Source organism: Camarhynchus parvulus, chromosome 1A, assembly GCF_901933205.1.
Source record: "Camarhynchus parvulus chromosome 1A, STF_HiC, whole genome shotgun sequence".
In the NCBI taxonomy this organism is placed as follows: domain Eukaryota; kingdom Metazoa; phylum Chordata; class Aves; order Passeriformes; family Thraupidae; genus Camarhynchus; species Camarhynchus parvulus.
The window spans coordinates 13020496-13037847 of NC_044586.1; the positions used below are offsets into that span (position 1 = coordinate 13020496).

At 41.9% G+C, this 17352-nt stretch overlaps 1 protein-coding gene across 2 annotated transcripts in view; it reads right to left on the reverse strand.

The window, feature by feature from the left end:
• Positions 1-267: 267 nt before the first annotated feature.
• CREB3L2 (cAMP responsive element binding protein 3 like 2) overlaps positions 268-17352 on the reverse strand; it is a 74345-nt gene continuing 57260 nt past the window's right edge. For both annotated transcript variants that reach the window (XM_030959359.1, XM_030959358.1), the window contains exons 8-12: positions 16813-16881; positions 9690-9789; positions 8669-8795; positions 7779-8004; positions 268-6971 (exon numbers count right to left, since the gene is read on the reverse strand). In XM_030959359.1, coding sequence (XP_030815219.1) covers positions 6896-6971; positions 7779-8004; positions 8669-8795; positions 9690-9789; positions 16813-16881 — 598 coding nt within the window. In that variant the 3' untranslated portion in view covers positions 268-6895. The remainder of the gene's footprint in view (positions 6972-7778; positions 8005-8668; positions 8796-9689; positions 9790-16812; positions 16882-17352) is intronic.

Here is a 17352-nt window from a genome sequence, read left to right on the forward strand (position 1 = left end):
GTTAATGGGGCTGTAGCACAGTGCTGCACTGAGTGTCATTATCACTGTTCAATGCTGTTGGCCCCGATTTCCACTCATTACTGAGATATAATTCTCTGCCAACCTCAAAAAGGGAAGGGTAAAACTTCAGTAAAACCCCATATCCTTCCTTTTCTATCACTAAATTACCAGTTACTAAATGGACACATTGCACACACTGGCACACCTGGGAAAGTCCAGGGCCCAGGTTTTTTCCAGTCATCAGGAAATCAAACAAGTAGCAATTGCTTTTTTCTACAGAAAATATTTATTTGCAAGAAATGAAAAGCATAACATACTTCACTACATACATATTTAGGCTAAAAAAGCAGGTAGTCTGTTCTCTCACAGAATCAGGCAGATGATTTAAAAAGGAAAACCAGCAGTTTCTTTCCACCCAATGGACATGTTTGCAGTGTGAACAATCAGGTGGGACTGTATCCAGATGACAGCACTTGTACAAAAATAGAAAGGTCACTGAACACAGACACAGAGTTAAATAGACATGGCAAGAGAATAGAGATATCTGCAGTCAGAAGAGGCCCCAATGAAGTTTACTGAGGAGTTTTGAGGGGGGAGTGGTGTGCTTTTGCACTGGTGTCACTGTCCCTGTCGTCTTAGACAGTTTTAAATGTTTGCACAAACCTATACTGCATCCACATGAACAGAGGGAAAGCCAAACACCAGCTTAAGTGCCCTAGGAGTGTCACAGCAGAGTGACTGCTCTGCACAGCCCAAGGCAAAGGAATTGGCCATGGATACTTCTCTTCAAGAGGGCACCACCAGGTAGTTTACCCTTGCAAGGTCTAGTGAATCTCAGGGAAACTGGGATGTACTTGCAGCACCCTCTGAGAGGAAACTGCTTCCCCTGGATTGCATCTCACTGTGCCCGAGGGCAGTTAGGGCATCAGTGCTCCCAGGGGCCACCTTTTAAGGCAATTTACACCACTTAAAAAAGAAAATAATAATAAAAAAAGCATTCAAAGCCATAATTCTGCAGGCCAAAAATGATACCAGAATATAAAATAATTAGTTTTTTGTACCAAGCCAGAACTGGTCTCTAGAAAGGCCAGACAATCTAGGCACACACACACAAAATGACACAGTGCAACAACATCCAGTCAACAATTAATCACAGGACAGTCTTCAGAGCAATTCACACAACAGTTTTACAAGTGCTCAGTGATGTGGAATGTGAACAGGTTTCAGAGAGAAATGCCTGAACTTTCTGCTGCACCAAGCCCAAAGTGCCCTGTGTGCTCAGGTAGATGCCTTTATTTAGCAACACTTACTACAAGAAGAAAACTCTGGTTTTGATGCCTTTTCATCATTCACCATGCACATGTGCACAGATGCACACACACACAAAAAATCATTCTCTCTAACTGTACAAATGAAGAAAGCAAGATGCCATTATATCAGCACCACTGAATTAAAGTCTGTTATGGTAAAGTCAGATATGAGCAGAGTTCTGTTTAACAAAATTCAATACCTGCCTCTGCTTCTCCCTCTCTCTCTTCCACTCCATTATGGACTGCTAAGGCTCAGAAAGATTTTCACCTGCTGTTTAGAGGGTCAAGTGGGATGTAACATAGAGGTCAGGTATGCATAAACAGGACTGCATAGCATTAAAGAGCAAGGGGAACAGGAGTGAACCTAAACCTAGCAGGGAACTAATGAAAGAGACTATCACTGCTGATTTAGGCTATTACTGCTGATTTATGGAACCAAGAACTAGAAGGCTTCCCTGGGATGCAAGGAGTCCCTTTACTTGCCTTTTCTTTCATCCTTTCTGTAAGACAGGTCTACAAATCTAGCTTTCCCATGTTCTGTTCTCACCTCTTTAGTTGCAGCTCTCGGAGGAAGAATCTGGAGACTGATTGTAGGGCAGACAAGAGACTACTGCTAATAAAGAATATCCAAACTCCATTCAGCATCAGATCCAAGCAGCATCACAACTGAGTTTCCTGCATGATGCACTTTTTTCTACATAGGAATTTGATTCATATATATATATATATATATATATATATATACACACACACACCTTGATAAAGCAGAAAAACACCTGACATAAAAATGAGAAAACCAAATGCCAATTTCCCTCTGAATCCTGGAGTCTCCAATGGATGCTAATCACCCAAGCAATGCAGTATTAACCAGGATCAACCTTCAACAAATTCTCTGAATGCCCAATGTCACTTTATTGGCCATGAGAAAGCTACAAGATGGATTGAATCCTTACATTTTCTTTGTAAAGACCTTACTTAACACGTACATCAGTTCATTCCCCTTTGCAACCCCCAAAGTTGTCAAACCTTAATGCTAGATAGTGCAAAGCAGCAACACATCATAGCACGACACTGTTATATAGGCTGGGACAACTTTAGTAGCTACAAAGTACTGACCTATCATTTCACCTTCAGAATACAAAATGTTCCCTTTCTAATTAGTGACTGGAGAAAGAAATATTTTAGTCACCAGGAGTATAAAAATACTCTGTATTCCTCTGTTCTGAGCTGCGTGGGTTTTGAACAATGGCCTCTTGGCATTAGCTGGAATCTAGAGCCCAAATACTCAGTGGAAATCCCTCCCAACGTAGCAATTAGCATCATTCACTCACTTGACCTACATTCTAAAAGTGTCTAGACAGAATTCACCACTGATAGCTCGGAGGGATGGGAGTGGAGAGGTGGGCTGGTTTCTTTAGCAGGGAAAAAAAAAGTTTCTAGATAAATTTTTGGTCTCTGTTAGAAGAATCAAGAACACATTAAGATACACTGTTACACAGAGAGACATGGAAGAAGAGGTCCCCTGTCAGTATGAATCAGACCTGCAGCCTCCAAGAGCAGTGTGTGAGAACCATGCTGGTTGTAACAGCTGGGATCTGGCCTAAGAACCTCAGCCTAATCCATCAGTCTGTGCTGCTGAAAAATATTGAGTGGTACAGATGAAATGAAAGAAGTGCAGCAAAGAACTATAAATAGCCTGGGGGGAAAAGAACTGAACACTATCTACACCCCAGTAACAAGGTTAGAAACGTCACGCATCCTGTGATTCAGACTTTTTAAATATATATATATATAAAATAATGCCCTATATTCCTTCATAGCTTATCTCCCTAGAAGCAAAGACCAAACAGATCTAAACATGCTCTAAAGCTACAGGCCAAAAGGGAAGTTTACTACTGTGTATAAAATTGTGCTGGTGAGCAACATAACCTTACAGCTGAGAACTCTTAAGTCTATCACTTAAGTCCTCTACTGGAAATGGAAATTATGTAAGGCCTTTGCTTACCCTGTCCATACACACACATCTGATTCCACAGCACCAAGTCACTGATCAGCAGAAAAAGCACAATGGCAGAGGGCTCAGGCCTCAAGTAATAGAGCTGAACTGACCAAAAGCACTTACTGGCACCCTCCCTGAATATGCCTCACTACTCCTATGCCCTTAACCCAGAGCACAGAAGCTGCCTCTCCACGTGGTCTGCAGTGCATCAACATTCCCACCCCTGCATGCTGAGGCTGGCAGTGCAATGGCACCTTGTCCTGCCTCTCCTGTCCCCTGCTAGGCACAGACCAGGGACACAAAGCCCCTCTGGAGATCGTGGGTCCTTGCCACACAACAGCCTGTGAGTAGGTGATGGCAGGGGATTCCTGGGCCCCTGGCAGAGAAACCTGTTCTATTTAAGGCCCCTGAAGAAAAATGATCACAAACATAGCAAAGTGAAGCAAAGCTTTTCCTTATTATAAAATAACGTGTAATACAATAAATCCCCAAGCAATGTGTGTGCTAGGTCAAGAGATTCCCTAAAAAAGAGTACCTAAAAATAACTTAAAGGAGTACACAAATTAAGATTATAGTAATAGATTATCAAATACTTACAAGAAATCAGAATGGCCATACTGGCTTGGATGGATTAGTACGGAGCCCTGACCCAGACCATGGCCAGTTTAAAATGCTCAGGATGAAAACATGATTGATTATCTTCCAACCAGATTTGAACCAGTATGCCCAAATGAAACCAAAAAAAGGGCAAAGTTTTAATGGTTGCCAGTGCAGTAGGCTTCAGAGAGGAGGAGCTATTTTGGTTGTGCAAAATCATCTATCCTTTAAGAGCTGAGAAATAATTCCACTTAGGTTTTCACACAGTGAAGTCAGCCAGCTGTATCTGAAATGGGAGGTGATCCATTTAGCTGGCAATGGGCAGGAGCTCAGGCTGCACACTGCAAACTGCAAGGCTGGTAAGTGGGGCTGTGCTTCACACCCTGGGGCCTCTTCTGCAGAACACTCAACCACTTGGTAGCCCTCAAAGGCAGCAAACCAAGGCTGCTCTGGAAAAAAAATTACCATTTAGGGAATTTTCTAAACTATGACCTTGGCCACTTATGCTGACCAGTTGGGGTCAATCCCAGCTTTCTCCTGTCACTTTGCTGACCTCAAGTGGCTGAGCAACGCAGCCATCCCTTGTGGCACCCACAAGTGATCACTGTTCATGTGAAGCTTTTAACTATTTTTTAAAAAAGCCAAATACAAAAGTTGTTAATGGATACTGGAATGATGCAGTGAACCCAGCAGGATCACCGTGAAGGGAAACAGACTTTATGCTGGAGGCTGACCCATGCCAGGATGGGAACACTTGCAAAGCAGACTACAACAGCATTTCTCCTCTCATTGTCACCTCAGGTAAAATAATAAGGCACTTGGGTAGAATAGAGCATTACCTAGAACAGCCAATCTGCACACCAGAATGAGCCCATGGAGTCAGGCACTTGTTTCACTGTCACTGATGTGAAACACCCTCTTAAAATGGCACAGGGGGGACTGATCCACAGTCCCCTCCAATCCACCAAATCCCTTCCATTCATTTCACTGGATTTTGAGTCAGGCCTGAGAGTGGCAAATAGGATGCTGAAGGAAGAAAGTCTAAGGAGAATGAAGAACAAGAAAGGAGCTGGTGCGACAGCTGCTGTAATAAAATACAAATTCAATATTTTACAAAATAGAATAGTTGCAAGAAATATCTACTGTACATAGTAAAAAATTATTTGTAAGGCTAGGTTAGTTTTTTCCCTTATTTATCATTAGAAAAAAAAAAAAGAAAAAAGAGCTTCAAATTACTTCTGTTTTTTTTTAATTGACTTCTTCTGGTAAACTGTTAAGTAGTTCTGCTAGCCTGCTGAATCAGGATTTTCACATTACATCCATCCTCAATGGAGCATGAGTGCCCTTCTGTAGGAACCAGATAAAACCCTGCTCAAATTCTGGACCGAGTTCAACGATGCCCCTGCAAGGACAAAATGCAAGAAGCACAGCTCAGGCAAAGGCATGACCAGGGTACTGAGAGAGAGAGGGCACATGAAGTACACCATGGGACAAGAAGGAACAAAGCATGGAGAAGAGTACTGGACCAGGATCAGACCTGAATGCTGCTCTTGGCTTTCTCAGTGAGCCTGGGCCAGTCACTTCACCTCCCCACGTGCTCATCTCATTCCTCTTTTGACAGGTCTCCTGCCCATGTAATCAGCTCCTCAGATCAGAGGCTGCCTTGGCAGACAGTTAATACAGGAGCCACCACCTCTAGGCATGGGCTGGCCTATCTGTACCCAAAGCAGCTGGTCTCAGACCACATCTCTGGAAAAGCAGGTAAGAGGAAAACAAGACACCTGGCTTTATTTTAGGACAATTCAAGTTTAAGGGGAGGAAATGGGCATTCAGTGATGTCTGTCTGTCCAATTTCAGGGTCTGCCCAGATCACCTGCAGGGTTAGGAAAGCTCAGTTCTCTTCATTGCAACTACCTGAACAGAATGTTTCAAAGCTAATAAATACTATTTACAACAGTAACAGGAAGATGGCAAGGAAAGGAAAACACAAGACAATCTGAGATCAGGTCTACACGAGAATTTTCATCAACCAGCTAGAAGCCAATAAATTAAATCCATACAGTCCTCTCAGGAGGCACTTCTGGTTTAAGCCTTACATTGATTTAGTTTTTTGGGAAGGAACTGACTTAAGCTAAATAGATTAGCCTTAAGCAGACTAAAGGGCATCCATCTAAAATATTGCATAAATGTAACAAAACCTGCTTTCTAAACAGATTTAGTTAAACTAGTGTAATTCTCCCACACAGTGTGTGGTAAGACAGTGACTGATCTTTGCTTAATTTCTCAAGGGTGGAAGCAGGGAAGCCCACTAGGACTGTTTTCAATGCACAGATAAACCTACCCTGCTAAGTGATGAAGAGACTGGAGGGGAGAAGGGAAAGAGCACGGGGAGGACAATTCAGCAGCATCACCAGCCCTCTCCTGCCTGTGCTGTGAACTCAGCAGTGTCAGGGCTCTTTCTTGTCCCCTCAGCAGCAGGCTGCACACGTGCTTCTCCATCCCCCCAAAAGGCTCAAGGGCTGTAGACCAGCAGGCACACAGCTGTGGTGAGACTCTAAGCACCATCATGCTGCATCTCCTCTCTCTCTCCATTACCTTCTCCCAAGAAAACCATCACCCACATGCTCCCATTGGTTTTGCACAATTCACCCTTCTCCAGAATGTCTTTGTGCTCAGATCAGGCTGTGTGCCTGTACAGGCACACACAGTCACTGGCACACTGCTGGCATCATCTGCCATCATAATTCAGTGCTGCCCTTGCAGTGTTAGACAGGAAAGGGATAAAAGCAGAGACAGGGACTGTGTGCAACGTGAGGAAGGGAGTTACAAAGACAAGAGATCCCATCTGTAGTCACAGCCCCATCAGTCAATGCAGAAGTTGAACTCCCTCTCTTTTGTACTTTGGTTCACTGAGGATGACAAGTCAGGGGAACTTTGGTTGAAAATATGTGGGAAGGAGGGAAGTCAAGAAAAAAGGCCTTTTTTATTTTTAAGAGGTGGCATTGACTCTTCTGTCTATTTCAATTATCTTCAGTGTCTCATTTCCTTCTAGTTCTGAGTTGACTCTGTAGGGAACAAAAAAACAAAGGTTAATGCTAACAGTATTTTTTAAAGTATATATCCTGCTTGATTTGGCTAATGCTAAAGAGCCACTCAGTATTTACCAGTGAGGTATTGGTCAGTTAGCTGGGTCTGGTAACATACTGAATTATACTTAAGTAGTCATCTCTTTGGTTCTAGGCAAGCAAAGTGCAGCAGAAAGAAGCATACATATTTAAACCAGTGACACTCTTTTCAGAGGCCTGCAAAACTTACATTTATGCTAAAAAAAAAGCAAACAAAAAAAAATCCCTTACATTTATGCTGAAAGTGAGGGAATTCAGTGTGGGAACTTAAGTAGTCAGATAATTGTACATGTCTGTCTCTTGAGACTGAGTCCTGCAAACTTTCAGCAGTAATGCTTCAGTAAAATCACTGCTGTGAGAAACTCCAGCTCTTCATGCCCTAACCTCATTGAAATTCCAGTGAATCACAACCTCACACTTCCATACAACTGCCAAAAGCTTATTCCTTTGGGAAGCACACAAGTAAGTGCTTTAAAGAAGTGGGTAGGCCCAACTAACAGGCTTACAGGGGTTAGGCTTCTGGCAGAAGTACCGAGTTTGGTAGCTGTATTACTACAATTCTGATGCAACCACTTCTCCAGAGCAACAGTGACTTTGCCTATAGGCTCTCCAGATAAAAGCCAAACTCTTCCTTCATGCTTCATGGTGCCCAGCACAGCTGAGCTGCTAGCACTAACCTGTGTCCTTCAGGCATGAACAAGAGCGACACAGAACACCTGTGTGACAAGCACCCAACCCTGCACTCACCTGCGCTGCTGCAGGCCCAGCAGCACTGATTTCTCCAGCCTTGTCTCGTTGGCTATTGTGAACTGCATGATTTCATCCTGCGGTGTCCCTGGCACAGCTTCCAGGGACAGTGCCGTGAACTTGGAGGTGTCTGTTTGTCTGTCACTGCGATCTGCGAAGGAGATCGCGCTGGATGGCTCCTCCAGCTGTTGAGGCTCTTCATAAATTAGGAGGCTCCTTGACCTCACTGCATACAAAGACAAAAGGCAAAATGAGATGAGCAACAGACAGCTCAGAGAACAACCCTGGTCATTTCAGGAAATGGAAACTGTTAGGGCAGAGCCAAAGCTGCAAAGGCCTTTCCATAGTGATTAACTGGCAATTTGAGAGCTGAAGAAACAAACCACAGGAATGGTCTAGGTAGGAATCCAAAAGCCCTAAATTATTCAAAAAACAAGAACAAAATTAAATAATAGCTTTGATAATATATTGGTTCATTATGGTTATGTAATACTAACAGTTTCCCATTCAGTCCTTGGACTCTTTGGTGACACTGGCAAAGAAATAATTTGTGCATTTTAACAGTATGAACATCTGCTACCAAGTAGAAACCCTGCTACCTTTCACAGATCACTAACTTTAGTTCTGCAAACAGAGGCAAAAAAGTCTTTAAACAGAAGTACAAAGCAGGCTAGTGGGGAAAAGGTTTTGCTCATTTTTATGAAGTCTGCTGCCATCAGCATAGTTTGCCAAGCTATCCTTCTTAGAAAAACACAGGTATATATTAAAAAATGGCCATTTAAGGAGCAGAAATGCAAGAGGTGCTCGAGAAGGGGGCTAGGAATGGGGGTGGAAAACAAGTGCTTAAATACAACCAAGCAAAGAGCAAGACTGAAATAGCTGTCACTTACCAATGGAATCTGTGTAGGACTCTGGTGAGGAATGCTGCCTGGGCAACACCATCTTTGTAGCAGAAGGATATGGCCCATAGCTCTGAGAGAAGCTGCCAAAAACTACTGCAAAGCACAGCACCACCATCTGGCAAAGGGAGGAGGCAGGAGAGGTGAGTGCACTTGACCCACATGCGCATGTGAGAACTGATATTTGATCAAAACAAACCATGTGGGGCCATCCTCACCACTGCACACCTAGCAAAGGCACCTACACAATAACAGTTCAGTGCTTCAAAGGGCACATCTCAAGGCTGGGGTTTGTTTTCAATGTCTGCACCATTCTGACCAGCTGCCTTCTTTACTCACAAAGCTGAAATGCAGATAAAGCTGCCATGTGTGTTTTACAGGCACTGCTGAGGATTTCCAAAGTTATTTCTGCTGCTGGCTCCAGTCTTGCTTCCAAATGACAGTAAGGCTAGATTGGGAGAACAGCTTATGCCTTGTAAATGATTTCCATCAATTCACAGCACTTTAGGTATAAAGGGAACTTGATAGCTGAGTGTAAGGAGGGAAAGCAAATGTTTCATTCTACTAATTTTCTTATCTTGACTACTACTACTGAAATAGGACAGAGGTAGATTTACAGCCTCAGTCATATTTTGATTTGGTTGAGCAAGTTTATTTTTATTAGTATCAAAAGTATGAGCCTCAAAGGTCACCCTCATTTTCATTTTACAACCCTAGACACCATTTCCACCATATAATATTGCAGGAAATAATAAAGTGGAAGAGCATTGCTCCTTCTTTCATCACTGCAGCACCCAACCAAAGGCACAGGCCCAGTTTCCTCCAGAACTCAGTACCTTCCCACAATCATTAATCTCCATCAGTCACAACTCTCACCTCCCTCAAAATTGTTAAATCATGAAAAGGAGTTCCCTAAGCTGCAAATTTGCCATTGAGAGGCTTTGCAGAACAAGAGATGTGCCTTGAAAGAGATTCTCCTTCCCTTAGAATTCCCAGCCTTAGGGACACTCACCATGAGACAGGTCCCTGTTTGTGTGCTAGCTGCCTTACACGAGCGGGACACTTTGCCAGCAACCATGGCTTGGAGTCTCTGCAACTGCTGCAGAAGTGTTCTGGAAAGCAAAGACAACAAACAAGCATCACACACACTGACCTGGCTTGTTGGTTAAATAGATTTTTGTTTCAAATTCCACACATGGCAATAATACAGTATTTAGGATAAGGTAGAGAGAGTTAAAGTCTTCTCCTTAAAATCATGGTTTTAATTCTTACAAAGTTTTTATATGTATTAGCACTGAAACGTTCCAGATTTTTTGCTTTCCCCCAGCTTATGTCCCTGAACAATTACTTCTTTAGTACTTTCATTAAGTTTTTATAAATAAAAATTGTATTTTCAGTGTTTCTATACAAAATGGCACATTAACAACTGAAACTGATCTGCATGCAAGTGACCAGTTGCATGCAGATATATAACCTGACTCTATGTTATGAATTCAGCAGGAGTTTTGTCATTATTTTTAAAGATGCAAAATCAAGTTTATAACTGCTCAGTTTGTTTTCAAAACCTTCAACTTCTCTAGTCAGTTATCTAGTTGGTTATCAAAAACCCCTTTTCCCAAAATCTTGCTATTTAGTTGTTTAGAACTGGCTGACTTTTAAAGAGAAGAACTTAAAACCAGACATAGGCACAGACTTCACTTCTCACATTCATTTATTAAATAAAACACTTTAATGCTATTTGTTAAATCCTGCAGAGCTGACAAAAATTGCAGATGCTTCAAGTGGTTCCTCTGTGTCTTTCAGAGATCCCAGCCACAATGACAATTCTCTTGTGGCTGGATTCAACAGTCCCAGACCAGAAGAGCTTTCTGACTGCTTTTTGGGTTTTTTTACTTTTTCTGCTGTAGCATCAATTACTACAGTCAGAACACAAGTAATTTAAATGGGAAATGATCTCAAAGTATGATTGGTACAGGATTTTCACATAAGTCTTTTTAACAATCTATCAGGAACCCAAATGCCTGTCCTCAACACAAATATAGTATAATTTTGTATCAAGATGCTAAATTTTCTATTTGTTCCCAAGTTTACTTTTCACTTCTCCTGTAAGTTTCACAATCTACTGTGGAGGATACCCCACAGAAACTCCAGACAGTTTCGGAGGCTGTTACGTCAAAAGCTAAAGCAAGAGGCAAGGTCAGGTTGTCAGAGAAAATAGAAAGAGTATTTTAAGACCAAACTGGCTAAAAGCTAATTGTAGGACAGACCCAGAGGTGCCTTCACAGCTCAATATACACTGGTCTGCCTATTTTCATAGATTTTTTTTAATCATCAATGCTCATTGCTAATTAGGGTTTAATGAATTCAAGGACTTCAGGAATACATTCTGAAATGAGCACAAGGCATTCTCACAGCACAGATTTATCTGGGCCAGCAGATCCTTCTCAACTTGTTAAGAAAGGATATCTTGAATGCTCTTGAGAGCATGGCTTACTCTGCAACTCAGTACTTAAAAAAGAGAGCAATACGCCCAATACATTCCTTTATTCAGTAATACAGAGACCACAGGCAAATTAAGAGATACAAACAGTGTCCACCACCTAAATGAGACCATCCTAACTCCCTGCTCCCTTTGGCATCTCTCCCCAGTTCCTCCTGACATCCACTGCATGGCACAGGGTTCACCAGAGCTGTGCACATCATTTCCTGGCACAGAACACCCTGCCTGCAGTATTCCCACCACGTGCCACCAGCTGGGTTAGACAGCAATGCCCTTCCAACCCTGAACCTTCTGTACTATTTTGGAAAACTAAATCTTTCCCCCATTTCAGGCCTGACTCACTGGAGGAAGGAGCTCTACTCCTCCTCCTCCTCCTCTTCAGCTTGGGGGCTGGCAGCAGCAGCCTTGAAATGCTGATCATTCCTGCCACTTTTTGTGGAGGCGTCAGTGAGAAAACAGCTAATGGCTGGTGAGGAAATCAACAGAGAAGAGGCAATTCTCCTCAGTTGGTTCATCGCTGCCTTTTCACGCTCAATTTAAAAAACCTGTTGGGCAGAGTGGGCCCAGAGAGCTGATTACAAAACAGTCTCTTTGGAAAGTGTAATTAGACAGGTATTCTGAGGTCTTCTACAGACAGAGGAAGATTCATCCTCCACCTTATTTACCAAATACCTTCACATAAAATGTCTTTCTTCCCCCAGTCGTTTATCTGTTTGAGCAGAGCTACTGTTTCCTTCTCAACAGACAAGGACTCAGTGTTTGGAGCTGACAGGATACAGGTGCATTTGCAAACTGTGAGCAAGAACCGAGGCAAGAACAAGAAACAAGTTTGATCAGAGATGACATCAGTTTATCCTGCCACTGCCAAAATGAGACACTCCTTGGTGCATTTGTTCTCTGTTTGAATCTGGAATGGTGGAAGACTGGATTCTGAGGTCAAAAGATTTCCATGCAAAACCTTGCGACTGAACAGCTGCAAGGGTGATCTGGACCAGGAGAGGCTAAAGGAGCAGATCTCTGCTCTGCAGAAAAGGGACTTCCCTAAACTATGATGCTCCTTCTAAATACCAGTAGAAAGGCCACAAATGCTTTTAGTGGAATACACTGCCTATGGCTAAGTCCTAACAGGAGAAAATGCAATGCCAAGACAGCATGCTAAGGGGGTTTGCACCCACAGGGATTATTTTCACTGTGTCTGACACATTTCCCAGGGATATTCAATTAGAGGGTCAATTCTGTAGGAGGTGTGAGTGTGCTTTCACGCTTTTCCCTGCCAATGGAAGCACCTCATAGGAAAGCTGTAAAGTGCCTGAAGACTCCTGCACTTCCTTCCACATGCTGCCAGCAGACTCAGTCTGTCAGTGATGTCTTGGTTTTGGTGCATATTCACAAATATTCATCTTCAGAAGAGGCCTTTTCACTACCAAAGTATGGAGCAAGTCAAGCCTTCCCTTCTGCTCCCAGTGATACTTTAATTAAGGAGAGAAAACTTGCCCCTACAGAACCACCTGGGAGACTTCCTCAAGTCAGTATTTCTGTTTAAAATCCAACATTGATGCAAACAAACAAAAAAACAACCAAATGACATTTTCTAGGGGACACCAAACACTTTATCCTAATCAAAAGCTTTTAGAGGATTATTCCTATTGTGTGAGGAACAAAACCCAATTCTGACAACAAGAGAGACAAAAATATTCTGTCTTTTAATTCTACAGAGATTCCTTCTCTGCCTGTCCCATTTGTAGGAAAGGGGACAAATCCCAAAGTGAAGCTTTAACTAAAAGACCACTTAAATCCACAATCTTCCTTCATTTGAATTATAAAGAAAATCTCCAGCAATTTTCCACAAAAGATGTTTCATCATGAAAACCAATGTCCTCCTGGTCTGAAAGTAAGGAGTTACTCCAGGGCTGCCAAGCTTTGTCAACTATTGTAAGGATGGCCTGAAATTAGGCACAAGATATCTCATTGTAACTTGAACCTAGATCCTTTACTCCTTGAAAACAATTTGCTAAAATGACTTTATCAGTCTCAAATGAGAGAACACCCAATCAAATCAGTGAAGTCTGGCAGCTCTGGTGCTGATAAACCCTTGGTGGGTCAGACTGATGTACAACTTGATCTTTAGGTGACTGGGAGCTGAAGAAATTGAAGAATATCCTATTTTTATTTACAAGGCATTGTGTTTAAGGTGCTTGTTAGTGCAGATCTACACAGCTGGCTGCTGTTAGTCCATGGGATCAACTCTGGCAGCCACTTGCATTCATTGTCCATGTGTGACACTCTCAACCACACACTGGATCCTTTGTCTATCATTTCTCCAGGAAAAGAGATCATCAAGATACTTACAAATACAGACTCAACAAAAGTGAGAAGCAAAAGCACTTCTCAACACATGATACCCAGAACCAAATGTTTTAAAATTGTCTTTAAGCCCAAACAGGGCCCCAGGTAGACAACACTGGTGTCAGAGAATGTTTGCAACCCTCTGGATTTCTGGCAGTTTCTGCCTTTGGTCTCAGTGCCAGAATGTGAGTGGGTCAAGCCTTCTTGGTGACTGGGACAACTTAATTCAATAGCCAGCACCAGTTCTTCTCCCACCCTTTGCTTTCTGAGAGAGCACATGCTTAGGTGCTACTCAAACCAATGGCTCATTTGCGGCTATAAGGCAAAACAGGTAAGCATGGAATAATGGCTTCCTTAGTTTTGAGAAAACTGCCTAGGAAGGAACTTGGATGGCTTTCTTTTAAGGGATTGAGTCACACAAATTAGGAGAGGTAACATATGCTAGTGTTCTAATACTAAAGCTGACAAAAATGCTGCACTCACCCACTCAGAGTAATGAGAATTAAAAACTCTGGCATCCTGATCCCCAGCCTCCTGCCTTGTCTTCTGAGATGTGTGAATGCCAAGGGAGATGCTCCTGGATACAATTTTTTTGACCACATCCACACCTTTGACATTACATATTTTCAAACCCAGATTTTCAGGCTAAGGCTGGCTTTCAAGGAAGAATCTTCTAAATTTTTTCATGTTACTCAGAGTAACGAAGGAAAACTTCTATCAGAAAAAAAATTCTAGTGTTTCCATGGTTTGGAGCCAGATTTCGAAATGCAAGCAGGGTTTCCCTGAAGTCTTAGGTATGTATCTATGCAAATGTTTTCTATCTATAGATTAACATACTCTTAAAATCTGATTGCACATACTGAAAGGAAACTGCTGTTCAATAGTTGTATGTTTTGGAAATTGCTCTTCAGTTCCTCTCAATCCAGCTAGACTACACAAACATGATAGTGACTGACAGTAATACATGTTCATTACCTTTTAGGTAAGCAACTATAGCCCAACTTTTCAACAAGGTAAAAATCCAGCTTTGTCGACATCTACATTTGAAAGCATCACTTTAACACATAATCTTATTTTCCTGTTATCTTTCTTCCACTCTTACAGTCTTTCACAATGGGAGAACAGCTTTGATGTTTGTAGATCTAATTTTAGATAATATGTCCAATAATGTCTTCATTTTTTACTGAAATGAATAAAAGTTACAGCTAAAGTCAACTAGGGCTCTGCTTTGGGCATATTAAATAAGATACAAATGTGCATAACTGTGCTAGGTACTTTGAGAAATAAAATCCTAAACATATAAAATCAGCTATCTGACACACCGAAGTGACACTAAATAATTTTGACCACCACAGCTCCAAACTTAGATTCCTGACTGTATGTAGGAGATGAAAGTTCCAGCTATAGGATGCTGTGAAGACAAGTTCTGAAACATGTGAACAGTTTCTGGATGTCATGCCAAGGCTCTGTGCAAATACCAATGAGGAAATGAGACATTTTGAATTCACTGTAGGATGTGGATAATGTACATTAAACCAGGGCCTGGAACCATTCTCTGCATGAGACAGTTGCACAATTACACAGTAAAGAGGAAAAGTGGCTTTTTGGAGTTAAGGTGAAAAACTCTATAATATGATATGTTACAAAACTGAGGTTTGATGAAAGCAGGCACTTTAACAAATTTCTCAGTACTTCACACATAAGCCTTAGCAGATTTTAGACACAGTTGATATCTAAATAGCCAAAACAGCATTGCCATGAGTTACAAGAATTTCAGTGCAGAAGGATGAACATCTGCTTCTCTGCATGAGATTACAGATCAATATCAACGCTACTGCAGAGGGAAGGAAACAATGCAACTCATCCCACATGGGGAAAGTATGAGGGATTTGGAGATCATCTCACTTACCTAAAACTTTTTAGAGCATTTAGCATGAAAGAATTAAGATAATCAAATAGTAGGTAAGATGCCAAAGGTCCTTTCTGAAAGGATGGACAACAAAGCTTGAGTGAATCCTCAACAGCTTAGAGATGAAAACAGCTCGCCAAATTTATTTTAAGTGGGGAGAACAACTCCAGGGTTGATAACATGTTGCCCCAAGGGGATAATCTACAGCTGCACCTTTTCTTAAGAGAAGTTGGCTTCAGTACCTTCTGGGACAGATTCTGGGTGAGACATCTCTACTCCACACCTACAGAATAGCTGCTGGTTCTTTTATGTCAAACCCTGGAGGATGATATAAGAGGCACAGGAATGGCTTGGCTCTCTTCAGGCAAGCAGCAGATGTCTTTATGCATGAGCAGTGTGTGGGAGACACTCTGCAGCAAGTCACAGTGCTACAGGGTCTGGCTTCATGAAATTAGAGATTGGATCCAGAGATTAGAAACAACACATGCCACTCAATTAGCAATACACTGGCTGCCAGATCAGCTCTAGGGCCATTTTCCATTTTCTTATCTTCAAAACCCAGCCTCCCCCCACACATCAGTGTCACCATCATGTTCCTTGGTAATATTCAGCCACCACTGCAAATGCCTCTTAACTGGGAAGTGTTGAGGGTGGGCTCATCTAGTTCCTACTCACTGGAATTGCCACTGAGCATAAAGCAGGATTGACACTGTGCTCTCTCAGCTAACATCGAATTAAAAGCTTAGCTTTTAATTAAAATTAAATTATTATTTCTGATTAATTAAAAGCAAAATCTTCTGCCATGTGTCCTTTGAAAAAGCCACCACTGAGCCACCCATTTTTTTCAGAAATGAAGAAGCAAGAAGATGATTTCCCCCTCCAAATGAAGGAAATTCTGGGGTGTGAGATAGTTAGAAGGGTGCACAATAATTGCAATGACATCTAGTAGTGCATAAGGAAGTAATAATGACTCTTGAGTTTCAGCACTCTTAATTCTGGAAGTGTCATGTCTCAAATTAAGGCTTTCTGGCAAAATTTCACTAAATAAAGACAATTGGGAGAACTGGACTGTAGGGTTTTTTTTTTGTTTTGTATTGCTAATTACATTCCCTTGGGCAGTGGAGGAACTCAGAGAAGAGTGCTAAAAGGTTTCTCAGGCACACCACAGGCTGGGGAGGCAGTTTAAGACATGATATCAAAACCTCCATGCTTTACATCCCACTGCAGTCACAATAACTGGCCTTCCACATCTTTCTCGGACATGAACCCTAGCAGACACAGCTACTGTTCACATCTCAGTTGATCTCTTAACCTCCAGATTTTCACTTTTCATGGTGATATCCCACTACCAAGCTTTGTTTGATGATATCCATACCTTACCTGTTAGTGTTCTCCAGGACTTCAACCTTCTTACGCAGCTCACTGTTTTCATTTGAGCAGGTCTCAACTCTGGAGACAGCACAATGAGAAATAGAAAAACATCAGTTATTTATTCAAGTGATTGTAAAACAAGCCAAACTTGCTTTCACTGAGAGCTCCATGATCTTGCCTGCATTTAAAGAAACAATTAAACCAACGAACCTTAGCTCATAGCATGAAACACAAAGCAAAAGTTGCATTAGCTGTCTGGCAAATGCCATGCTTCTGAAACCAGAGACTCAAATTTCAAGTTTATAAGGGCTAATAAGCCACAAGATTAAGGACAGTGTTCAAGACTGTCCCAAGATACTACCCATTTCCAAACCACCCCTGAAATCCCCAAACTACAGGACATTGTCATACAACATGTAAGAGGTCCAAGTAAAATATGTGACTCCTAAGAAAACAAACAGAACCATCCTGAATAGCTTCAAGAAGAAAAAAGGAAAAAGAAAATATCCTTGATATCTGGTATGCATGAGGTGGAATTTCAGAAGAGTA